This window comes from Herpailurus yagouaroundi, unplaced genomic scaffold (assembly GCF_014898765.1).
Source record: "Herpailurus yagouaroundi ecotype Mexico unplaced genomic scaffold, PumYag 185, whole genome shotgun sequence".
Lineage (NCBI taxonomy): Eukaryota > Metazoa > Chordata > Mammalia > Carnivora > Felidae > Herpailurus > Herpailurus yagouaroundi.
The window spans coordinates 9,687,805-9,713,205 of NW_024412416.1; the positions used below are offsets into that span (position 1 = coordinate 9,687,805).

At 58.5% G+C, this 25,401-nt stretch overlaps 1 protein-coding gene and 1 long non-coding RNA gene across 5 annotated transcripts in view; one reads left to right on the top strand and one right to left on the bottom strand.

Annotated features, from left to right (window-relative positions):
- Window positions 1–19,689, top strand: part of KLHL25 (kelch like family member 25) — a 34,430-nt gene extending 14,741 nt beyond the window's left edge. For 2 of the 4 annotated variants that reach the window (XM_040493724.1, XM_040493723.1), the window contains exons 2-3: window positions 10,164–11,968; window positions 17,967–19,689. In XM_040493724.1, coding sequence (XP_040349658.1) covers window positions 10,175–11,944 — 1,770 coding nt within the window. In that variant the 5' untranslated portion in view covers window positions 10,164–10,174 and the 3' untranslated portion in view covers window positions 11,945–11,968; window positions 17,967–19,689. Of the gene's footprint in view, window positions 1–7,747; window positions 7,905–9,273; window positions 9,333–10,163; window positions 11,969–17,966 lie in introns of those variants that run through there. The other 2 variants (XM_040493721.1, XM_040493722.1) reach the window with 2 other exon arrangements.
- On the bottom strand, window positions 2,842–5,147 carry LOC121042429 (uncharacterized). The gene is made up of 3 exons (XR_005796189.1): window positions 4,526–5,147; window positions 3,955–4,421; window positions 2,842–3,732 (listed from the first exon to the last, which is right to left on the bottom strand). It is a non-coding gene; the product is annotated as an uncharacterized LOC121042429 (long non-coding RNA).
- Window positions 19,690–25,401: the final 5,712 nt, after the last annotated feature.

A 25,401-nucleotide genomic window follows, 5' to 3' on the forward strand; every position in this document is an offset into this window, starting at 1 on the left:
ATAACATTCTGTAACTGCAACAATGTAAAACGTTTGGGGATAAAAGGCAAAAATGAGCCAACACAAAAATAGTTACTCTGTTCGGAGACTGGCTTAACCTTGTCACCTTCCCCCAAAACTTTCTTAGAACTTCCCCCCCCCCGATTCTCCTTACCCTCCCATAAATATTAATACCAGATATAAGTCTGTGTGCTGTGTACATATGCTTTGTATATAAAAACAACAAGATCTTTTCCACCTCCCCCCCCCAAGAATGAGGTTTTGCCCCCGCAGGGCAGTGTCCCCAGCCATCATCTCCCTCCCCCCCTCACCCTCATGAAAATGCCTGTGTTCTGGGTTGACATTCCAGGGGATTTGCGTCTTTTGTATCTTGTGCTTTTCAATCCTACATTGTCTTGTCAGTAAAAATGATTGAGCTCCTGGGTGTGCCCCTTGGCCTGTCTAACTTGGTCCATGGAGCTCACACTGAGAAGGCAGGGCTCTGAGCAGAGAACAGGGTGCTGAGCACCGTGGCCGTGGCTGCTGTGGGCTGGGTACGTGGCCCACACAGCCCCTCCTGAGGGTTCGCTTCTCTCCTTAGCAAGATGGCTTCTCTGAAAGAACAAAACCTGGCCGGTGCGGAGCTGACAGAACCCTGACCTTGTCTTTGAGCAGCTAGACCCAGCGTGGGGGACCATTAGATCCTTTCCCTGAAGTGGCCTTGCTTAGCCTGGTGTCCTCATCTGAACAGGAGCCAGAAAATGACCCTAGAGGCCGCTTTCGCACTAGGACCCTTTGCCACGCACAGGAGAAAAGTTGATTCATTACCCGCGTTGGGTGTCTCGGAGCACGGAGGCTTCATTCTCCTCGAGATGGCGCTGTTCCAGGTGCGCAGAAGGGTTGACAAGGGTTACTCCAAGGGGGATACGGAGAAGGGTGTCCAGTGGCTGGAGCCCCGGGCTGTGGCCCCCAGAGCCTCTCTTCTGTCCCTTTGGTGTGTGGAAAGAACGATACAGATCTGGGCTCACAAAGCGCAGAGGTGGGAGCTCTTTGCCCAGCGTCCCTCCCGTGAGGTGCAGGGGAGGGTTGGACATAAGGCCGTGGTGAGGGTTGCACGCGTTCACACAGAAAGCACTTGGAGCAGCGCCCGCAATGGAGCAAGTCCTTGGTAACTATAACTTAGTGCTGGTGGAACTGTCACTGCCGTTAATCTCGGAGCTCCCGTTCCCACGTGCAGGTTACCGAAACAGTGGGGCAGGTGGCAGGATTGCGCCTCTGGCCCTCGTGGGTGAGTGAAGCCATGTGCTTGGTTTGGGCCAAGGAGATGGGAGCGAAAGAGGTGTGTGTCTTCCAGGGTGCGGGGTTCCCAAGCGCCCTCTCTCTTCCCTGTGGCTTACTGACTGGTGACGGGGTGCTGCTCTGTCATCTGGGTCCCTGGGGCCGATAGTGATGACAAGGACACTTCTCACACTCACCCCCCCACTACCCCGAACCATGATGCAAGTGGTATGAGCCAGAGAGAAATCGCAGTCCTCCGAAGCCTCTGAGCTACAGGGGTGTTTGTTGATGCTGCAGAACCTGGCCCATCCTGATTAAAGCGGACAGGCCTGAGCCGGCCGGGTGTGGTTGGGGGACCACCGCTTCTGCGTGCGACACCCAGCACGGCAGAGGCTCCTGGTGGTCATGTGTTTCATCTGGCTCCCTTCCTGACCAGAACTCTCTACCGTTTGCAACAAGTGTTGCTTCATCGTCCAGGAGGGTTGCACAGCCTTGACCCCTCACCTCCTGTCCTGTGCCTCCTCTGGGAGGGGCCTATTCCCCTGGGTAAACGAGCACAGAGCAACCCCCCGAGCCCTTCCCCAGAGCAGCGTTTGCACACTAGCAGAGTTGGCTTCCACTTCGGTAGGTCTATCAGCTTGTAATAAGAGCACAGCCTCCTGGCTAGCAGAGGCTGAAGCAGCCTGGATCCCGGCTCAATCTTGGAAGCCAAAGAAGCTGTCCTTCCTCAACTGTGCTTAACCTGCGGGAGCACCGAGGGAAAAGGCAAGAGCACGTGGAGAAGGTGCTGAAGCCATTGCCCACCCTCCGGGTCTCCTGGGATCCCCATCCCCTTCCAGGCTTTGGTTGCAGGTGGACGGGTGGACCTTAGGACTAACCGCCCACCACGGGGCACTGTAGGGGAGGCGCTGTGGCACTGGTGATCGAGATCTCAGATAGCAGGCGAGAAGCGGGTTGTCCTGCAGTGTGGTCTGTCAGAGTTGTGGAAGGCAGTTGGAAATCTGCCCCGTGAGATGAGCTCAGGGGCGAACCGACCTGCTCTCTGCGTTTCATGGGGAGCCATCCGATGCAGAGTCATTTGGGTACCACCAAAAGAGGAACCTCATTTGTTACTAAGTGCTGGGTGAAGCAACACCCTCACCCCTTCCCTGAGCCAGGCTCCGTTCTCGAACCGCCCTTACAGCCAGCCCATTCCCCTGCAGAGGGATGGGGTGAGGCTGTGGGCTGGCGTGGGGCAAAGTTGCATCCAGCCGACACAAGGCGTGTGTTACATAATTATCATGACTTTACTGCAGGATTGGAATCTTGCACAATAAAGAGATGGAAAACAAAATCAAAATACATACACACACAAAAATACAAATAATTCTATTCCTTTGCATTTTAAATTAAAAACAGGGTACCTACAGGGCGCCTGGGTGGCTCAGTCAATTAAGTGTCTGACTCTTGATTTCGGCTCAGGTCATGATCTCACAGTTCGTGGGTACAAGCCCCGCATCGGGCTCTGTGCTGACAGCACGGAGCCTGCTTGGGATTTCTCTCCCCTTCTCTCTGCCCCTCCCCTGTTTGAGTGCATGTTCGCTCTGTCAAAAAAATAAAAAATTTTTAAATAAAAATAATAAAAAGGTACCTACAATTTTTTGAATGTACATAAAGTTTTATTACTTTTTTAAAGAAAGGACCATTGAAAGGCAGAGGCTTTTAGGGAAAGGGCCCTTTGTGTGATAGTGCACTCGTATCTGGAATGATCTGCGCCTCTGATTCGGTTACCCTGGTCATACTGATTTGCTTTCAATTAACAATTAGATTTGTGTGCTCTACAAGGGTGCTTAGTCTGCTTTCCACTTGGCAAGGGGAAGAAGGATACCCCTGCACCCTGCAGGCTCCCTGAGGTGCTTGGATCCCCAGACGCGGGGGTGGGGTGGGGCAGGCATCTGGGCCGCAGCGTCACACGTCAGTCCCGAGATCCCTGCCTGGGAACGGGTGTTGAATCGCACAGCCCTGCACTTATGTGGTGTTTCATAGCATTTGACTCCTTCCTTTTTCACAGACCTCACAGGCTTGACAGAAACCTTTAGCGTTTTTTTTTTTTTCCTGATCGCAACAATATCATATAATCATTTAAAAAATCCGAACAACCTAAACACGAATAGACCGTGAGCACTGCCGTATTCAGAGCAAAGCAGAGGGACGCCCGGCTGGCTGTCAGTGGAGCGGGTGCCTCTAGATCCGGGGTCGTCAATTCAAACTCCACGTTGGGCGTAGAGCGAGCTTACAGAACAAAACGAAACCAGAAAGCGGAGGGGAGGGATGGAGTCAGGATCCGGAGTGTCTGCTCCGTTCTTTGTTCAGAGGACGTGGTAGTAACAGCAACAATACTGGAACAGCTGGCCGTATGAGCATATGCTAGAGGCCCAGGCCACTGGAAGCGCGTGTCGTGTACTGTCTGGTTTGTCACTTGCTTTTAGCGTCACTCTGTGGTTGAAACAGACCCAGGGAGACAAGTGAACTTTCCCAGCGCCACACGGTCATGGCTGTGGCCTTCAGGGACCCCGTTCTGTCTGCCGTCCCTGAGGAACCCTGATCTTCCCTCCAGGCCACTTTGTCACAGCCGTCAGAATGCCGCCACCAGAGAGGCATCTGCAGAATACTTGCCTTCTCTCCCCACCCCCAGGCCCCCTCCCACCTCGCTCGCACCTTGGCCTTTCTGTTAACGTGTGTCTTGATCTCGACCCCGAGATCAAGAGTGAGAGCCGCCATCTTGATTTGGTGTGGGCCTTCAACGTAGCCTGGCCTCCAGCAGTTGCTCAGTCAGGATCTGTCTCAGGGTTTGAGGTCGGGTGATGCGTGAACTTTGCGGTCCCTGGGGCCCCGGTTCCGACTTGCTGGCGGGGGCCCACCTGCTGCAGCTGGGCTGTCCAAGGCGACTTCCTCACTTGCGTGTGTGGTGCCTGGGCTCCCGTGCCCAGAAGGGCAGGGGGAACGGCCAGGCTGCCCTCCTCCACGTGGCAGGCTGCCGTCTCCTCGAGGTGTGGTCAGGCCTCCCGTTGTCTGGCTTCCCCTGGAGAGGGGGCACTGCAAGAGTGGAAGCTGCCAGTGTCTGAAGGTCTGGGCCCGGAAATGGGCACAGCGTCTCTCTGGCTCCCTTTGGTCGGTCACAGAACCTGCTCAAAGGGAGGGGACATAGACCCCGCCTGTCAGTGGAAGCCGTGTCACAGTTTGTGGGCGTCTTTAGTCGTCCCCCAGCCCCATGTGACTGTGCCCCTACCTGTCGGCCTGGCCTTTCTCTTCCCTCAACGGGCCAACTTTGTTTCTGCCCTGCCTTTGTGTCCGCAGCCCTGCCACCTGGAAGCGTCCTTTCCCCTGTCGTCATAGCCTGGCTCATTGGTTAAGCTTCAGCTCACGTGTCCCCTCTTCACAGAAGCCTAAGTGACCCCACCATCTTCTTGTCACCGTGACCTACTGCTGTTTTGTTTCCTCACTGCTGGTCTGTGTCCGCCTCCCACACCGCAGGCCCACGGGGACAGGAACCTGTCTCTGTCCGTCCCCATCTCCCACGCCTGGTACATAGCACGTGGGGATTGTTCGGGAAGCTTATGGTTGTTGAGTGAGTCAGAACCACATTACCTGCAACCCCCCGGCGGGGCCCTGGGCTTTCCCGCTCCCTCTCGCCCCCCGCAAGGAGCAGTAGCGTTGACATCCTGATTTTGAGGAACTCGGGCCCCTGGCAGGTGGAGGGAGGCAGGGAGGGGGTCGGTGCTGCGGCCAGATGGAGTCGGGCTTTCTGGACAGTGGCAGCAGTTTGATCCCGTGGCGTATTTCTCCCTGGGAGTGGGGGCCTTCAGCTTCCCGTGGCTGGAGAACAGGCAAGTTTCTTCTGCAGGTCTCACCACTGGCTACTTTGTTTCCTTGTGTGTTTCTTCAACTTTCCAAGGGTGATGGGAGAAATGAGCCGGGCACATTGTTGTTGGGTGCACTTTAACTGCTTCTGTGCAGGTGAGGATCGCAGTGTGAGCAGAAGTGTGGTCTGAGGCGGGTCAGTACCTCTTAGCAGGATGAGAAATTGCTCGTTTGGAGCATGGCTATTACTTCACGTGCCTTAAATCCATCAAAGCCCAGGACAACGCTTAGGTAGTCAGAGTAGTTCTGTGATACAGCATGAGAGCGTCTGATTTATCATGGCCCCCGAGGCAGGGAGCCAAGGAGGCTCTGGGCAGACACGCTTTTGGGCACACACACTCTGGCACGTTCACCCTTCCCGCCACTGGCCGGGAGCCTGTGTCCTGCACCCTGCGTATCCTCCGCCCTGCGTGGGGCTGCCTGTGTGACTGGTAGTGAACACGGAAAACCATCTCATACAACCCGTTTTCGGTGTGCAGGGGGGTGCCCTCCCTGCAGGTGGAGAAGGTAGAAGACCCCTTAGCAAGGAGAGCAGCCCCTGGTCACTGACCCCCAGGAACTGATGTGCAGTGAGTGCTCGTACTGCTTGCGGCTCTAGGTGACAAGGGACGGAAAGCCCTCTCGGAGCAGAAGGGCAGCCTGGCCGTGGGCTCTGCCTCCTCCGTGCAGCTCCCGTCCTGGGTGGCACGGCCACCGACCACTCCCGCCCCTGCCTTGCCCCAGTGCTCTTGGCACCTCTACCTTCCCCTGCAGTTCAGGAAACGTCGCAGACAAGAGTCTGCTTGGCCCATCGCAGTGGCTGGTAGGATTGCACACGGATCGGGCTCCACGCTCAGGGCCAGGGCCCGGTGATCTGCCGCTTTGGCCAGCCGGGCCCAAATGCCCAGCCTCGGGTTCTGCGAGCGCTGACCCGAGCGAGGCTGTGAGTGTCCACCGCACGCGTCCATCGTGGCGGCCCCCTCGAGTGCCTTCTTCAGCCCAGCCTTCGTCTTCTCTGGGGCGGCTGGACGAGTGCTCAAGGTGAAGGGGATTCCATGCACTGTATGTGTCTCCAGGCTTCGTCATGAGCAAAGGCGGGGTTCATTCAGTCGAGGTGAGTGGCCGCTCTGTACCAGGTCCCACTGGGTGTTGGGGTCGCATCAGTTAGCCCTACCCGTGGTGTCCACCTTCAGCAGGTTGGTGAGACTGGGGACGAACGCGTGTTACATAGCAGTGGGTGCTGTGAGGAAGGCAGAATTGGGTGAGGTGTGGAGAGGAGGTGACCCCAAAAGGTGGTCAGGTCACTCTCTGAGGAGGTGACGGAGTGGGCCATGTAGACAGGCAGGGGAGCATTCCAGTCCTAGGAGGAACCTGTGAAAAGGTCCTGAGGCCCAGTAAGAAGTCCGGTGTGGCCTGAGGGGGCGAGCGAGTTGGAAAGTGGCAGGATGTGATGACGGAGGGGTAGCCAGTGAGGAGGGGTCAACTCATGTGGGACCTGGCTGCCACGATGAGAACTTAGGATTTCACTGAGGGCGCTGGGACACCCCTGGAGGGTTTCGAGCTGGGCGTGATGGGATCATCACTCTGGTCTCTGGATGGAGCACAGATCGTGGAGAAAGAAGCAGAAGCCAGTCAGGGGTTTCCAGAGGTCAAGGGAGGGACAGAGGTGGGGATAAGGATCAGAGTCGGGGCTCACTTAGGAGCCACAGGACTTGGTGGGGGCCGGGTGCTGGTGCCGGGGAGGGACGAAGGGAGCCTGGGCATTTGGCCTGAATAAGAAGGAGCATGCTGGTGCCATTTCCCGTTTGCCTGGCCTGGGGAGAAGCGGGTCTGGAGGAAATGCTGAGGGCTCTCCTGGACGCGTGACGGTCAAGGCGAGCCGCTTCCAGATGTCCTGTGGTTGAGGTGAGGGGCCCGACACAGGGCGAGTAGCACCCAGGGCCTCTGGCTCTTAGGCCGGTCCTCCCACTCCGGCCAGCCCAGAGCAGAGGCACAGCCCTGGGGATCCTCAGGGACCTGGGTACAGGTTTGCAGCTCACATGATTCCATTCCTGTGTCTGGGCCTCAGCATCCTCATCTGTAAACTGGGGTGATGAGACCCTCCACCTTCTGGAATCACGATGCTTCTGGGACATCACCTCACGGACCGGGGCAAGTCCATGCGTGACTGATGGCTGCTGTCTCTGGGAGGTTGGCTCAGATGCAGGCACTGCTCACAAGGAGGTGGGACAATCTGAGGAAACAGCCGAGCAGGTGCCTCTGCCCTCGGAACGGAGGTGCCCAGACAGGCAGCCATCTGGGGGTGGGAACCTGCTTGGGTGTGTACGCCCATCCCTGGCTCTTTGCCTGTGCGGGGAATTTGCGTCAGCGGGCAGGCATCTTGGTGCTAAGCAAGACATCAGTCAGCTCTGGGGCCCTGGGCTGCCCACTCAGCACTGGCCTTGTCACCACTTGACCTCATTCCCAGGGCAAACGTGGCTGCTCTGTGTGGGTTTGCCCTGCCTTTTGATGCTTTCTCATTCTTTGAGTCCTGCTTTGTCCCGTCCTTAACCCCCTCCGTAGGGAGTCTCCACCTGGACCCCTGAGTTGGAGTCCTTGGGGCCGCACCCCCAGCGTGGCGTACAGGTCAAAGGCCATCGCTCCTATTCAGCCCAGACACAGTGGGGACGGGATGGATAGAGTCAACTCAATGAACGTCCATGTTTGGGAACATGTCTGTGAACAAGATTCGGGGAAACGTGGTGCAGGGTCCAGAATTCAGATCTGGGGTACGTGCCAAGCTGCCAGGAAAGCCTCAGGGGGCTAAGCCACCGAGGCCTCCCGATCCCCGTGCCACCCAGCCCCAGGGCCAGGCTGAGAGGTCACGCTCCGTAAATACTTGCCAACAGCTGAGTGCCCCTGAGGCCTGAGCAGGACAGGGACTTCGTTTTACAGAAGAGAACACCGAGCTGCAGGGAAGGGGTGCCCCAGGATGACGATCGAACAGGAAGTATCGTGTCCAGCCTTGGCCCACCTCTCTTACTCTTGTGCTGGCTGCACCCCCCATCCCCGTGGGCTCACCTCATGACCCCAGAGCCCAGTGGCTGGTGTGCACAGCGGTGTCTCTGGTGCATCATCAACTCGAGGTCTGCCTGGAGCTTGGGGGCCAGAGCAGCAGAGCCAGACCCAGCCCGGGCCCAGGGAGCAGGGGCCTTGCCCAGGCAGCTCGGATCACGTCAGTTTGTGGTTTCCTTGGTTCTTTGCCAGGGGAGGAGTGAGGCAGAGAGACAGCACTGTACTTGGACACTAATTTACGATTTCACTGAAGCATGAAATCGCTTCCTTCCCTTACCAGATTATTACTTAAGCAGAAAATTGACTTGGAGTGGGGGTTGGGAGAATTATATACTTTTGAAAATTAAAGAGGAAAAAAGGCTAGGTTTGGGTTTTTTTTTTTTTTTAACATTTTTTAAAGTTTTGGGGCACCTGGGTGGCTCAGTTGGTTAAGCAGCCAACTTCGGCTTAGGTCGTGATCTCACAATTCATGTGTTCGAGCCCCATGTCAGGCTCTGTGCCGACAGCTCAGAGCCTGGAGCCTGCTTCGGATTCTGTGTCTCCCTCTCTCTCTGCCCCTCCCCTGCTCACTCTGTCTCTCACAAATGAATAAACATTAAAATTTTTTAAATATTTTTTAAGTTTTATTTATTTATTTTGAGAAAGACCAAGAGAGCATGATCAGGGGAGGGACAGATAGAGAAAAAAAAAAAAAATCCCAAGCAGTTTCTGTACAGTCAGCACAGAGCCCAACGTGGGGCTCGAACTCACCAAACCATGAGATCATGACCTGAGCCAAAATCAAGATTCAGACACTTAACCGACTGAGCCACCCAGGTGCCCCTGTCTATTGGACTTTAATGAAGATGCCTTGGAGTCCCGCACGTTCAAGTGTGTGACAAGCCCGTGTCTGCCCACACAGAGCAGCCTTCTGAGGGCCAAGTCCTGGGCGGGGCAGAGGAGGACATAGGAGGGAGGCAGGTGAAGACACTCACTATGGCCCAAGATCCTGGAGTCGCCTGTAGGGCCTAGGGAAGCTCATTTGCAAGCTCAGTTGCTGAGGCAAATCTGGATTGCATTAGTGGTCAGCATGCCCTACTGTCACCTGGGCCTTTCTTGTGGCTTGCTTTTTGGGACCTCAGAATTGAGCCGGTGTCTTTCAGGTGAGCCGCTGTCGGCCCAGCTTTGCCTTCAAACCCTTGCTCATCCCCACTGGGTCAGGTGGCCTCTGAAGACCCTGGATTTGGAGAACGTGTCTACACTGAGCCCTTAGGCTGTAGCGGTGGCTCTTGGGAACTTCCCAAGGGCAGGGTTGGTGAGGGACTCTGGCCAGTGCTGCTAGGAGCCCAGCTCAGCCCAGGTCTTGCTGGGAGCATGGGGGTGGGGGAGGGGGGGTGGCATGTGAGGCCCTGCTCGGGCTCCATGGCTCCCTGGGCTCCTTGTTTCCAGTCTGCCACAGAAAACCCGGAAAGAATCAGCCTTCTTGGGCCTGTGGAGAGTAGAGATTGGGCTTGGAGCTGGAGGGCCCACATGGGGATCCTGGCTCCGGCACTTTGGGCAGCCAGCCACTCTGCTTCTCTGAGCCTTGGCTTCCCCAGCTGTAGAAACGGGCCACGGGAGCCTCGGCCCCAGAGGGCAGCTTGAGGGTGGGATGTGGCCCAGGGCACAGGCTACTTAGCACCGCCCCGACCTGCTATCTGCTTAGTGGCCCAGGGACACCATATTGCATGTTCTCTTGTCCCGGGGTGGGCAGCCACAGCTCACAGCCACCCAGACGTGGCTCATCTCCAGGCCAGAGAGATGTTAGGTTCCACAGCTGGTCCGAAATCAACAAAAGCAATTTCTGAAGGGCAGAGGTCAGACCAGCCACTGCCACCCGCACGTTCTCTGGCCACGTGGTCAAGGGGAGGGGCGGAGCTGAGAGAGGAGGGGCTGAAGGGTGAGCCAGCACAGGGCCAGCCCCTCTCACCTTGTGTGGCCTTGTCCCCTGGCAGGTCGCCTCAGCATGTCGGTCAGCGTCCATGAGACCCGAAAGTCGCGGAGCAGCACGGGGTCCATGAACATCACCCTCTTCCACAAAGCCTCCCACCCCGACTGCGTGCTGGCCCACCTCAACACCCTGCGCAAGCACTGCATGTTCACGGACGTCACGCTGTGGGCAGGCGACCGTGCCTTCCCCTGCCACCGCGCCGTGCTGGCCGCCTCCAGCCGCTACTTCGAGGCCATGTTCAGCCACGGCCTGCGGGAGAGCCGGGACGACACGGTCAACTTCCAGGACAACCTGCACCCCGAGGTGCTGGAGCTGCTGCTGGACTTCGCCTACTCGTCCCGCATCGTCATCAACGAGGAGAACGCCGAGTCTCTGCTGGAGGCCGGTGACATGCTGCAGTTCCACGACGTGCGGGACGCCGCCGCCGAGTTCCTGGAGAAGAATCTCTTCCCTTCCAACTGCCTGGGCATGATGCTCCTGTCGGACGCTCACCAGTGCCGCCGGCTGTACGAGTTCTCGTGGCGCATGTGCCTGGTGCACTTCGAGGCGGTGCGGCAGAGCGAGGACTTCAACAGCCTGTCCAAGGACACCCTGCTGGACCTCATCTCCAGCGACGAGCTGGAGACGGAGGACGAGCGCGTGGTCTTCGAGGCCATCCTGCAGTGGGTGAAGCACGACCTCGAGCGGCGGAAGGTGCACCTGCCCGAGCTCCTCCGCAGCGTGCGGCTGGCCCTGCTGCCGTCCGACTGCCTCAAGGAGGCCGTCTCCGGCGAGGCCCTCCTCATGGCCGACGAGCGTACCAGGCTCATCGTGGACGAGGCGCTCCGCTGCAAGACCAAGATCCTGCAGAACGACGGGGTGGTCACCAGCCCTTGCGCCCGGCCGCGCAAGGCAGGCCACACGCTGCTGATCCTGGGGGGCCAGACCTTCATGTGCGACAAGATCTACCAGGTGGACCACAAGGCCAAGGAGATCATCCCCAAGGCGGACCTGCCCAGCCCCCGCAAGGAGTTCAGCGCCTCAGCCATCGGCTGCAAGGTCTACGTGACCGGGGGCCGGGGCTCCGAGAACGGGGTCTCCAAGGACGTGTGGGTGTATGACACCGTCCACGAGGAGTGGTCCAAGGCGGCGCCCATGCTGATTGCCCGCTTCGGCCACGGCTCTGCCGAGCTGGAGAACTGCCTCTACGTGGTCGGGGGACACACGTCCCTGGCAGGCGTCTTCCCGGCCTCCCCGTCTGTCTCCCTGAAGCAGGTGGAGAAGTACGACCCCGGGGCTAACAAGTGGACCATGGTGGCCCCGTTGAGGGACGGCGTCAGCAATGCCGCGGTGGTGAGCGCCAAGCTGAAGCTGTTTGTTTTCGGGGGGACCAGCATCCACCGAGACATGGTGTCCAAGGTCCAGTGCTACGACCCCTCGGAGAACCGGTGGAGCATCAAGGCCGAGTGCCCCCAGCCTTGGCGGTACACGGCGGCCGCCGTGCTGGGCAGCCAGATCTTCATCATGGGCGGTGACACCGAGTTCACGGCCGCCTCCGCCTACCGCTTCGACTGTGAGACCAACCAGTGGACGCGGATCGGAGACATGACCGCCAAACGCATGTCCTGCCACGCCCTGGCCTCGGGCAACAAGCTCTACGTTGTGGGGGGCTACTTCGGGACCCAGAGGTGTAAGACCCTGGACTGCTATGACCCTACGTCGGACACGTGGAACTGCATCACCACGGTGCCCTACTCGCTCATCCCCACTGCCTTTGTCAGCACCTGGAAACACCTGCCTTCGTGAGGAGCGCATGCAGGGCCCAGCCAGGTGAGCCGCCAGCACCCCGGGGCCCGGGCCCGCTCTGGGTCAGGGTCACTGTGTCCTTCCACCTGGGTCAGGGTCACTGTGTCCTTCCAGGGGACGATGGATAGGGCAGCAAGTGGCTGGGTGCTCCGGGACCCCTTTCTGGGTCTGGAGCTACAGCCTAGCTCTGCCCCTTGCTTGCAGTTGACCTTGAGCAAAGCATGTCAGCCCCCTGCCACGTGGAGACAGCCACCTCAGACAGGTGTGGTGCTTCCCAGACATGGCTGCACGTCAGAGTCACTGGAGTCCTCAGACAACACCACGTGGAGTTGAGGCCAGCCGGCCAAGTGCGAGGGCAGTCTCCACATAAGGGCATCCTCTTCACAGTCACGGTCAAGTACAGGGAAGGGATGCAGATTGAGGTCAGCCAAGGACAGAGACGAACAGGGCAGGGTCCTCTCCCCACGCGGTCAGGATGGTGTCACTGTGCCCACATCAGTGGCTGACCGTACGTACAGAATATTCCCCAGCGGGAAGGCTCACACAGGCTCAGGTGTCCGGGGTTTTTACTGGGGCCCCATCACGTAGGCTCGACTGATGGCCCATGTTGTTACTCTGCCTCCAGGTCAGCTGGTACAGCGTGACCCAGAGCCCCTTTCCTAAGTCACGCAGATGTGCCCACCCCAAATCCTGCCCTAGGTGGAGACAGTCTAATGGGTATGACCCATCATCTCCCAGAAGCCAGGGGCAAAGACCAGACCTCTTTACAACACGAATGCTAAAGCCCACACCACACCCCAGACCAGGCGACTCTAGCGTGTATCCAACACGTGAGTAGCACCCCGGGGACCTGTGAGGAACATGATTGATGGGCAGAGCGCTCAAGGGGCCAGGGGGGTGCTGGAGCTGTGGGGCCAGGCCCCCGGTGGAGGCAGCGGGGTGCTCCTGTCCTGCGAGGTGGTGAGAGGCCACCTCAGCGCGGGCGGCATGCCGAAGGAGGGAACCATGGCCGGGCAGGACGGCTGCAGAGCGCTGCCCAAGGTACTGCTCCTACCCTTGTTCTCAGTGCCATTATTACAGGAGATCCTCACCCAAGGGGGAGGTGACACTGGATGCTGGGGGCTAAGGGGCACAGGTGCCATTTGGGGGGATGGGGGGACACAAGGAGGGACTTGCCCAAGGCCTGAGGGCAGGTGCAGAGTCAAGTGGAGGGAAGGACCAGCTTATCCAGACTGGCCTCTTTGAGGGGCAGGGTCAGTGCCAGTCCTGAGGTTGGATCAGGGTGTCCCAAGCCAGCCTGTCAGGGAGCTCAGGAATAGGGGCTGGTGGGTTTGTAGACACAAGGGAAAGGTTTGAGTTCTGGTTCCATCCTCCTTGGTCAGGCCCTGGGGAAGCCAGGCTGTGTGTCCCAGCCCTTAGTCCTCCTCCTGGACCCCTCACACCTGGGACAGGAGCCGCAGGTTCTGGGGTGGGAGGCAGGGAGGCATGGGTCCCAGGGGCTCTGAGAGGCTGGGGCCTGGGGTGGGAGATCCCAGGCTCTGCCTCCAGCACAGGCCAGCTCTCCTTACCCAGGAGGGCTGGTGACCAGTCACAGCTCTGAGGCTGACCCGGAAGCCTCTGCCCCCCCCCCCCCCCCCCGGCAGCTCTCTGGCAGCTCTGAGAAATCGGCCCTCAGGCCAGGTGCCCCCTTCAGTGCAGATCACAGAAACCCCCTCAGGAGCCAGCCTGGACTGAAAACCTAATTTGCTCCGTGACATGGCGGCTGCTGGCCTGCATACCGAAGGCTGTGCACAGCAGAGCGGTTCCGACTTCGCTGGGACTGCTCCTCCAGGCGAGCAGATGCTCCAGCCAGACCAGCGTGGCCAGGCCTTCAAGGCCTTGACGGGGACAAGCCAGGCAGGCCCAGGTCGCATCGCCTCCTACGTCCAGGGTGTTCGGACCCCCAAAAGCCAGCCTAGATAGATAGGGGCTTCCGAGTTGTCCTGTTTTGTTTTAATCTACTCCCTCCCTCTTGGAGAGAAAAATCTGAGCGGCCCAAGTTGTTGGTCCCCTGGGGCACAAGCTTTAAGAGAATGGTGGTGCCTCCTGTCACCCCCCCCCCAGTTCCTCCACTCTGGGGTGCTCACCTGTGGAGCCTGAGGGCTTCTCCCGCTGGTGCTCACCCCTCCCCACGGACCTGACTAGTGGTTCATCCCCATGTGGGAGGAGGTGGGGGCAGGCCAGGGGACATAATGAGCCCTTTACCTCTCCAGGAGTTTCCCCCGTTCCAGGGACACATCGTTCCTTGGTTCTGGCTCTTACTGGCTGCTTGACCCCAGTTACCTAACTCCCCTGAGCTCAGTGTTGCCATCTCAAACACAGGAGTGAAAATCATGTTACTCACAGTATTTGAAGAGGCCAAGTGAGGGGCAGGTTGAGAGTTGGCGCTTATGTGAGGCAGTGATGCAGAAGGATGGTGGCCGTGATGGTTTGGGGATGCTTTGGGCAGTGGGGGCCCTCTCCACGTCCCTGGGCTAGCCCCTTCTTCTAGAAGGGTCCATCGCCCATAGTCACGAGGCACGTTGTATGTGCACATCTGAGTGCAACAGGGGCCTTGTCCCTCCAGTCCGGCCCAGTCCGTGGTGGGGGTGCTGTCGTCAGCCCCATCTCCAGGACGAGGAAGCAGGTGCAAAGAGGCTGATTGCCCAAGATGGAGCCGGTCCTGGACGGGACCGGAACGCCACGCCTGGGCCCTACCCTCCCAGAGCCACGCTGCCTGGTGAGACTGAGCAGCTCCAGCCTGCACGTTTCCCAAACTCCTGCACCAGCAACATCTGCATCAGAGGCACAGGGCCTTTTTAGCCTTCAGCTCTTGTCCCGCATCTCAACCGTCTTTTTACTTGGCCCAGCAGCCCACCAGCCCACCAGCCAGCCTCCCCGCAGTGCCTCTGGGGCCTGAGAGACGGCCCCTCCCGAGGCTCTGCCCTCCAGGCTGACCCTGGGTGGTTCCTGCGCCCTGCAGTGCCCTGCTTCAGTTCAGCTCCGCCTGCCCTCGTCAAAGGCAGGGCGGACCTCCAGGACCAGCCCCAGTGTCCCAGCCAGATCTACATATGTGGGTGATGGCAGGCCCCCCGGAGCCCGGGCTGGGTCACCCTGGGTTACTCACCGAGTGTAGATCAGCCGCGAAAGTTCTTTTTCTCTCCCACTGAGTCCCCCTGCCCCCATCAAGCCCTTTAAAGGCACAGCCCTTGCCCTCATGTCTCCTCCCCTGACCCCCACCCAGCATGTCGTGCAGGCATCCAGGCCACCAGGAGCTCATCTCTGCACAGGCATTGTTAGGCCCCAGCTACTTGGGTTGTGGGGGCGGAGGGGCCTCCAATCCCAGCTCTGGGAAAGGCTGAGCCGGTTAGTCCCCCTCGGGGCCCCACGAGGGGCTCAGTCACTGCCATCAGAGGGCAATTCAGCACATTCTGTCCTGCCTTCAAAGAAATCACCACCGAGAGGAAATCCCAGAGCGCAGACCTACATGGACGGGCCTGGTGTATTGAGAAAGGTGCCCGGGCAAGAGTTCAGGCCTCTTGAAACACATCAGCTCCATCTGTCTGTCCATGCATCCATCCATGCACCTGGAGTCTTCACTGGGCTTGTGTTTACCAGGGTTGGCCCCATGCCAGGCCTGGGATCAGCACGCCAGTGCCCTCCCTTGCTGCAGTCCGGCAGGGCAAACCTGTTGTGTGTGCGGGCAGGGTGACCATTGACGCCCTGTCTCTGCAAGGTGGAGGAGTGTCCCCTCTCACAGATGAGGAGACTAGGCCTCAGAGAAGCACCTGCCAAAATTTGGGGTGGCCCATGGCTGTCCCAGTCTGGAGGCAGCTGTGTGGGCTGGGAGGGAATTCAGGAGCCAGCCAGTGTGGCTCCCCAGTTCCTCAGCCTTTCAGGGTGCCCCTAGGTGCAGTCTTGTCTTCAGCAACAAGGGACAGCCCAGAGGGGCCCCCGTTCCCCAGGTCAGGGTCTCATGGTGTGGGTGGCTCAGAGGTTTGGTTTGGGGCAGCAGTGGGGCCCTGCCTAGAGGGGAACAGCACCCTGCCCCATCTGCCTCATGCATCCGGAGGGTGTGGGGCAGACAGGCCCAAGGTTTAGGTTTGCCACCTTAAGAGTATCTCGGGGTCCTAGAAGCCTCATGACCCAGCTTCTCGCTTGTGAAGGGCCTTCGCCAGCCCCGCTGAGGGAGCAGTGGCTGCTCTGCCTACCACCTGGGGAGTGCTGACCCCACAGAGCTCAAGTCAACCTTCTAGAAGCCTTGGCAGGGAGGGAGGGAAGGTGTACCCCACTTGAAAGAAGAAAGCCCCACGGATTCCAGTGCTGGCTTGAATTTTTAAATGTTACTTGAGTACGTGCAGATTGACAAGTAGGTAAAAGCCCCTTATGTGTGTAGTTCTTACACGGCTGTGCAGTGGACACGAGCATGCTGGTTAAATAGAACCAAAGCTCTAAAACCAAGAATGGCGTCGTCATTCGTTGATGTTCTGCAGAGAGCGTCTTGCCTCTTTGCCTGTTGGCTGGAAGGACACGCAGGCTTTCTGGAGGGCTCCCCCTGCCCGTGCCAAGGGCTGGCTTATCTGTGCCTCTCCGGAGCCACCGTGACACCTACTTCGGGCAGCTCATCATGCTGCCCAGACATCATCCGTGTCCCAGGCACAAATGGGCCTGCTTGGTTAGAGCCACCTCTGAGCCCACGGCCCTTACGGCGCTGGCCAGAGGAAGTGGCATCTGGTGTTGAAATGGTGCGTGGACGAGCAGGATGCCCGAAAATCCTCCGGAGAACTCCCGGCCCCCTCCGCACAGGACTCCAGAGAACCTGCTCGTAGACTACAGCCCCACCACTGTCCCAAGAGCTTCCTCTTCCTCTGCCTGCTGGCTCCAGCCGAGGGTGTCCCTTCCTGACACACGTCCACAGCCACATCTCCACGCAAACTCATGCAGGGTCATGCTGAGCTGTCGCAATGGGTTATGCTTTGAAGATGACCGTGATGGCCAGCTGCTGGGTTCTCTTACCTGCTCCAAGGAGGTTCTGCACAAAGCCTTCCGCGTGCATTAGACCACATCATCCTCTCCGGGAGGCTGAGATCCATCCCCTCGTGTTCCCTAGGAAAAGCTGAAGCTCAGAGCAGGCTCTGCATTGATTGGGAAGCTGGCGCTGGAGTGTCAGCTCGGTGGCCACAGGGTCACCCCTCATTCACCACCGTCAGCCACCACAGCCTATATCATGGCCCAGGTCGATGGGCTGCACAGTGAATGTCTGTTGAGGGCGTGAATGAATGTGCTGGCTGCCACCCACAGCTGGCCCGTTCTTCTAACCACATGGCCGGCCCACCCCTGCTTGCCCCCTACTCTCTGACCAGGTCTGCCCCCTCGCTTTTTCCACCTCACTGGCCTACTTTATTTCGATTTTCAAATGTGCCAGATTCCTACCTCAGGACCTTTGCACATGCCGTCCCTCCTGCCTGGACTGCTGTTTCCCCCTCTGGCAAACTCCTGTCCATCCTTCACATCTCAGGTTAGATTATTGCCACCTTCCCATACCCTCCACCAAAATAAAGTCCTGGTTCTTATCCATAATTTTTTGTTTTTCATGCATAGCACTTCCGTCAACTTGTGATTACTGTATGCACTTATTGGTACAAGCGTGCAGTGTCTCCCACCTGGGGGATGATCCAGGAGACGGCAGCTGGATTTCTTTGCCCTCCTGTCCCCCAGGGCCTAGTGTGGCACCTGCTGGCTCATGGGTGTGCCGGGTATGTGGTTGGAGTGGCTGAATGGACAGGTGGGTAGTTCCCCTGTTCCAGGAGGGGAGACCAGGGCTCGGGGCCGCAATGCTGGTAAACGAGAGAGCTGCCTTCTCACACCCAGGCCTTCTGTTGTCGGGCCCCAGGCTCTAGCCCCTCACAGTGGTCTCTTGATTATCACTCTGTTCCAGGGTAGGACAGAACCATGTGGGCATGATTCATACTCTGTCTCCCTCCCTCCCTCTTTTCCTCTGCAGACTCCGTGTGTCTGTCCCCACCCCGCGGCCGCAGCCCTCACCTCCAGAGTGGCCCTGACCCTGTCTGCCACTGCAGGAAGCCCGGCCCGGCCCCACACCAGCACTTGAAGTGGCCGGAAGCCGGCCCCACCGGCTCTGGGAGCAGCATTCTCGGGGCTGTTGTGAGCTTTAGACAAGGGAAGAGAAGCTGTCTCGAGAGCCCTGTGTGTCTGCCTGAGGCCTTGGCCTCTGTGAGGTGGTTTGCAGGGGAGAGGACCTTCCAGAGGGGCGTGGACCGACCCCAGGACTCCCTCGGCCTTGGGGCAGAGACACATCCGCAGAGTCGTGGCCTGTTGCCGCAAACCCCGCTCGGGGGGCTGAGAGGAGCCCTGGGCGGGCTGGGGTGGGTGGCACCAGGCAGTCACACAGCACTGACAAAACAGCCTTTGCCTCGTCGCCCTGCTGTGACCGTAATGTCACCCAGCACGGGGTGTGTCGGGTCTCATGGAAGCCGGGTCCACCAGGACTGAGAGCAGAGCTACCTGGGAGAAATGAAGACACACTGTGTAGGGGGCAGAAACCCATAGGGTGACCTCATGGCACCTGCAGGACTTCGTTAGCAAATGGCCCCGAGACCCCCCAGCGTTAAAGCAGAAACCTTTGTGCGCCCCTCCCCAGGGTGGGGCTGTGCTCTCTGTGACCTCCCCACCTTCCTCCCAGTCAGGGCAGCTGTGCCAGGTGCAGAGGGACACTCGTGCCCCATCGCAGTGGGACTCAGGGGCCTGTGTCCTGTTAGACGAGGGTGCCCCCCTCAGAGCCTGCCGGTCCCAAGAGGTGGCAATGACCCCATCATCTCCCGACAAGACCGTGAGGGCCCTTAGACCCGGAGCAGGTGTGAGCTGGGGACCCCAGGGTCACCTTAGGGCACCCACTCTGGAGCCCACCAGCATGGAGGACAGCAGCAAGGCCCATGACCCCCGGCGTCCAGCTGGCCAGTTTGCTCCTTGAGCTGCAAAAGGCAAGTGTGGTCCCCGAGAGAACTGCCAGTCCTTCGCTCACTTCTCCACCTCCCCAGCCACTGGGTCCCTCACCGGCACATCCCCAGTATCTGGGGTTCTGGAGGGGTCAGCTTGCACCTGGTGTTCGGGCTTCTGGCTCATCCCTTGCCAGTCCCCGGGGCACCACTGGAGGGGGAAGGGGCCTGCACCAAACCTGTGGCTCCCCCTGCCGCCTGCCAGCTGCCTGCTGTCCGCTCGGTGCTACTTGGCCGGTTCAGGACTGGGGCCCCGGAGCGGGCTGAACTGGTGGTGGGGCCACATCACAAAGCACTTGCTGTCTGTGGTCTCGCCCTGCCCCCTCACAGGACCTCTGTGCTGCCGCTGGGCCTGTAGGCATCTCTCGGGGGCTAGGTTGCCCCCCACCCCGGAGCACCGGGCACTGGGCATCATCGATCGGCTGCCACTTGGGGAAAAGCTGGAAGCGGAGTGCGTTCCCGGGTCCCTTGGAGGCCACAAGCCCTTCCACAGCAGAGGCTGGCCTCCTTTGCTCCGGGAGACGGCTCCACCAGGGAGGCCGGCAAGGCGGGTGGCGGGGAAGCCGCCCGCCGGAGGCCCCGGGCTGCAGGACAGCCAAGGTGGAGTGACCACACTTCGTGCACAGCACAGCGGGCCTTGCAGTGGTGTGTCCCCCGAGTTGTGTTCCTTCTGTTTCTAACTTAATAAAAGAGCTGAGAAAAATCTTGAAATCTTGCTTCTTCCCCTGGGTGCTGGGACCAGTCTTCGGACCCAAGGCACGGGCAGACTTGGATTTGGCCCCACTAGCCGGGGCTCGAAGTTACCCCCCACTCACTGGCGTCTGCCCCTCTGGTGAGTTGGGGGGTGCGGAGACCCCCTCCCCAGGGACCCTCCGGCACCCAGATGAGAGGTTCCTTTCCTCGGATTATTTCAGCAGCAGAATCCAGATTGCTTTCCTGAAAAGCCCCTGTGAGGGGAACTCTAAATGCACTCATCTCTGTGAGTCCCGGTCGAGGGGTAGCGTGGTGTCATGGCCCCAGGGACCAGCATTACTTAGCCCAAGGTGGCTTCTCTGACGCTCCTGTCCCTGATGTCCCTTTATGAGCCTTCGCGGCTCATGTGAACGAGGGGACAGGGCAGCGGGTGCTCGGAACCTCGGCGGTGTGCAGGCCCCCGGAACCCAAACTGACCTTTAACGGCATGAAGAGCTGATTCAGATGCCCCAGGAGTGTCACAACTCATTTCTCACCAGGTTCAACAAGCATCACTTGAACTAGTGAGTCGATCTCAAAAAGATGGCACACTTAGAACAGCCGAGCAGAGACGCCCTCCCAGCTGCCTCCGCGGCCCCCAGGCACAACCCTGGGAGGGACACCCAGCCCTCATACTGCCCACTCCTGCCCCTGTGAGGAACCAGGCAAGAGGTTGAAGCTCCTCCCCACTTGCTCACACTGGTAGCGGCAGGGGGTAGAACCAGCTGGCTGTGGGTCTGACTGTGTGTGTGTGTGTGTGTGTGTGTGTGTGTGTGTGCGCGCGTGTCCCCAGTTCAGTGATGGCAGGGCTAATGGAATTGAGGTCAGGTTCTGTAAAGCACTAAATACCACACTGGGCACCCGGAGAGCCTGGCTGCAGTGAGAATGGCTGCCATCCTCCCAGTGGTGGATGTGGGATTTGCACCCAGTCTCTGGCCAGCACACCCAATTGTATTGGTTCCTTGGACACCCAGGGGCCAGACCGTGTCTGGGATGGAGCTTTGGGGAGGGGAGCCCATCAGTGATGGAGTAAGAAGTCCTTGGGAACCTCGCCTCAAGGTGACTGTCAGAGCATTTATGTTGTAGTTCCTGATGTGGAAAAGTGGACAGGAAGGCCACGGGAAGCACTGTCAGCCTCCCCGGGGCCAGGAATGGTGGCGGATTATCCCTCCTCCCAGAGCGGGAGCCGATGAGGGGCAAGCCCAGACCACCAACCCCAACGCCATGTGGAGACCATCCCTGTTCAACACCCAAGGCGGTATGTAAATCCTGCTGGGGAAAGAAGGAGCCTTGCAAGCAGCAATGATCTTTAATGAGGCAGCTCAGAAAGAGCTCTTCTGGGTTGTCAGTAGGTGGGTATTTTGTGCGGTGAGAAACAAAGCCCATCGTCCCAGCCCCTGCCCCACAGGAGGGGAACAGTCTTCTGCAACAACACAGGTGGCCTTGGAGGTGGCCGGCTTCCCCAGCGTGGTGCCCCACCTGACCTTCCAGCCTCTGGCCACACGGCACCTGCTGGCCTTGTGCCCTGCCCCAGAGGCAGGTGTGCCCGGGGCCGATTTCCAGCGGGGACACCAAGCTGCTCTGGCTTTTCACCTGCTTGGTTGCCACCTTGGGCTGTGGGCTTGGGTTTGGACAGAAGCTGTCAACCTGGGATTCAGGATCGAATTTGGGTCTGTGCGCTTGAATGGGGAAAAAGTTAACACCCTTAACTTTAAGAATCCCTTGATGACAGCACTTTCTTCAATGGGAACGTAGGGAAACACCCCACTGGTAGCAGCAGCCTCCATGACTCTCTCTGGATGCTTTCATGGCATTACAATCATAAATACCTTGAAGTTACACCAACTCATGACTGTGTGTGTCCAAATTATAGTAATTCTTTGGCCACCAGATCACATTACTAATGTGTGAGTAGAGAAGCATGGACGTAAAGGTACAGATTATAAATTTGGTTTCTGAAATATTTCATAGGTGTTCCAGGCAGAACCGTGTCCCCAACTCCTATGTTGAAGTTCTCACCAACCCCCAGTGCCTTAGATAGTAGCCATTTTGTTTGTTTTTTTTTTGTTTTTTTTTTTTAAACGTTTATTTATTTTTTTGGGACAGAGAGAGACAGAGCATGAATGGGGGAGGGGCAGAGAGAGAGGGAGACACAGAATCGGAAACAGGGTCCAGGCTCCGAGCCATCCGCCCAGAGCCCGACGCGGGGCTCGAACTCACGGACCGCGAGATCGTGACCTGGCTGAAGTCGGACGCTTAACCGACTGCGCCACCCAGGCGCCCCAATAGTAGCCATTTGGGAAAGAGGGTCTTTGCAGATGTGATCAGTTAAGGTGAGGTCATAGCAGAGTAGGGTGGGCCCCTACCCCAATCTGACTGGTGTCCTTAGAGGGCAGATGTGGACACAGGCCCACACACAGGGAATGTTGAAGCTATTCCCCACAGGCCAGGGCACTATCAGAAGACAGCAGAGGGGCACCCGGGCAATTCAGTCGATTAAGCCTCCAACTTCTGCTCAGGTCATGATCTCGCAGTTTGTGGGTTCAAGCCCCGCGTCAGACTCTGTCCTGACAGCTCGGAGCCTGGAGCCTGCTTCGGATTCTGTGTCTCCCTCTCTCTCTGCCCTCCCCCGCTCATGCTTTGTCTCTGTCTCTCTCCCTCAAAAATAAATCAACAACAACAAAATCAAAAAAACGAAGAAACGTAGGAGAGAGTCCCAGGATGGACTCTTCCCTAGTGTGACAGCAGCATGGGCCTGCCGACCCCTTGATCCTGGACTTGCCTCCGGAACTTGAAGGCCGCACATTTCTGTGGCTCAAGCAGTCCTTGCAAACTAATGCAATAGGTTTCCCCCTTAGCCTGCATGTTTCCACTTACCTACTTAACACCATTCCTCTGAGGAGTCCACAGGCTTCACCCGCTGACGCGGGGCTGGAGCACCGACGAGGGTAGGGTTGGAAGCCCTGACCTAGGGTGAGCCGAGGGGTGCTGGGTCCTGTCCAGACAGGCTGCCATGCCTCTCTGCTCATTGGAGGTACCCCAGCAAGGACTGCAGTCCTGCAGGGTGCCCTCAGCCCAGGACCCACGCTTAGCACAGTAACCTCATGCCTTCCTGGTGTCCTGATCCGGGAGGGAGCCAAGCTATCAGCCCAGAGCCCGACTCAGGACTCGAACTCACAAACCATGAGATCATGACCTGAGCCGAAATCAAGAGTCAGACACTTAACCAACTGAGCCACCCAGGCGCCCCCCACCCCCCAAATGTGTTTTTCATTATCTTTGTGTTAATGTTTATTCATTTTTGAGAGACGGAGACAGTGCGAGCAGGGAAGGGGCAGAGAGAGAGGGAGACAGAGAATCTGAAGCAGGCTCCAGGCTCTGAGCCGTCAGCAACAGAGCCCGACATGGGGCTCGAACCCACGAACCACAAGACCGTGACCAGAGCCAAAGTCAGATGCTCAACCGACTGAGCCACCTGGGCGCCCCCCAAATGACTTTTAAGGTCAGAGTGCAGTGTAGTTTTAATGGAAAAGACACAGGCTTAAGGTCAAAGGGCAGGGTCTTTGCCAGCTGACACTCTGTGGTTTCAGAGCCAAGCAGATCCCGATTACAACCTGCCTTGTGCAAGATATTCTCGGACTTGGCTCACCTGAGCCACCCACCTGGAAGCATAGTTGGGGGATTAAACAGGAACACGTGGATTTCTTTCTTGCCTTATGGGAGAGATCTGCGAGTGAGGAGGAAGGAGTGAGCCAGCCGCTCCCCCTCCAGAACGGTCTCCGCTTCGGGCTCCGAGGGGGACGTGGGATGCAGCCATGGGGGAGCGCGCTTGTCCCTGGTCCCCGAGCTCTCCAGGACGTGTTTTTCCGTGTAGGCCCGCAGAGGTCATTGCCTGCAGATGGAAGCTGAGTGGGAGAGAGTGGAGGCCTCTGCACGGAGGGCCGGGTGCAGACGTCCACCGGGAGAATTTGGGGTTTGGTGGAGAGCCTGGCGAGTTTGTACCCTGGTTTGCCTGGGGCTGAGGGGCTCCCAGGATGTGGGAAAGTGACATACAGACCAGGACAGGGGCTCACCCCACCTGCGTCCCCTCTGCTGGCCCCCTGGGCTGAGGGGGCCTGGCTCTGGAGCTGGCCTGGGCACCGTGGCTGGAGGCTGGCAGCGATTCAGGGGAGCATGACTAGGCCTCACCTCCCATGCCGCCCCCAGTACATACCGGCAGCATGTCATGGGCAAACCCCAGAACCTTTCAGATCTCACACCTATAAAGAGGGCCGGCCACGCCCTCACGGGGTTAATGACACAGGCTGGTGTTTTCAAAAGCTCCCGGGGTGACAGGCCCCTGAAGAAGGGCACTCAGTCCCTGCTTCATTGAGTTGAATTGGGGAGGATTGGACTGCCTTCCCGGCCAATTACTTCATCTAATTTATGGACCAGCAACTTTGTGCCGGGCACAGGGCTCCATGCTGGTGGCTGCCGTCCCCCCAGGGTCCCGCGACCCAGCCCTCCCGGTGGGTGACAAGGCCCCACAAGCTTTCACCCCATCTCTGCTGCCCCAGTCAGGGCGGTCTGCAGACAGACTCATCGCTGTACCCAACCCCCCCACCCCCCAGCCCCATGAGCACCCAGGGCTGCCTCCCAAGCAGTGCAGCCTGGGCAGGGGAACAGGGGAGGTGGGAGCAAGAGACAGGCTTCCCCCTAACTCCCCCACCCTGTCTCCTGGGATGAGCTCTGCTGGGACAACAGACCCTCATCCAGACACTGGCTCTGAAGACAAAGCATGCTCTGAGATTTCACGCAGTACGACAGCTCATTTCAACTCCGTAAGAACTTTATGGGTTTTTTAAATTTGTTTGTTTGTTTGTTTGCTTATGTTTATTTTTGAGAGAGAGAGATTAAGCACAAGCAAGGGAGGGGCAGAGAAAGAGAGGGACAGAGGATCCAAGGCAGGGTCCGTGCTGACAGCACCAATGGGGGGCTCGAACTCATGAACTGTCGGATCATGACCTGAGCCAAAATCAGGAGTCAGATGCTTAACCGACTGACTCACCCAGGTGCCCCCAACTCCATCAGAACTTGAGAAGGTAACTCTGCCCTCTGTCTGCTTTGGAGAGTGGATGCTGGTGCTCTGTGTCACATCTCTGGGCTCCTCCTATGGCCTTGTCACAGACTGGGGGCAGGACACTGTGTTTGGTCTTTCTTGCTGTCCACCTCCCTGCTGCTCAGGGAAAGAAGCAACATGTGAACCTGACAGGTGAAATGTTACCAAAAAGCACAGCTGCTGAGGTTGGGCTGTGAGGCTGTGCCCTGGTGGAGGGACCCGCTCGGGCTGTCGGCTTCATTCTGCCCTCCACGCTGGTGGGTGGCACGCCATTGGCTGCTGTTTCTAACTCACACTGATGGCCCCTGTAGGCCAGCACCGTCCTTGCCGCATCTGTGCCTTCCCGGAGGTCTGAGCTGTGCTCAGGTCAGCATGCCTTGTCCCCAGGAGCTGAGCCCCCGGGTTGCACAGGGCAGGGTGGTGGGGACACACTGGGAGTCAGGCCAGCTGGGATCCAGCCCTCCTTGTACCCAGTGACTGTCCTTGGGAACGTCGCTTCGCTCCTCTAGCTCAGTTCCTCATTTGCTATAAAAGTGGGGGAGGGGCAGAATATTGATTGTCTAAAGGATTAAGTTGAATCTGGTAGATAAAGA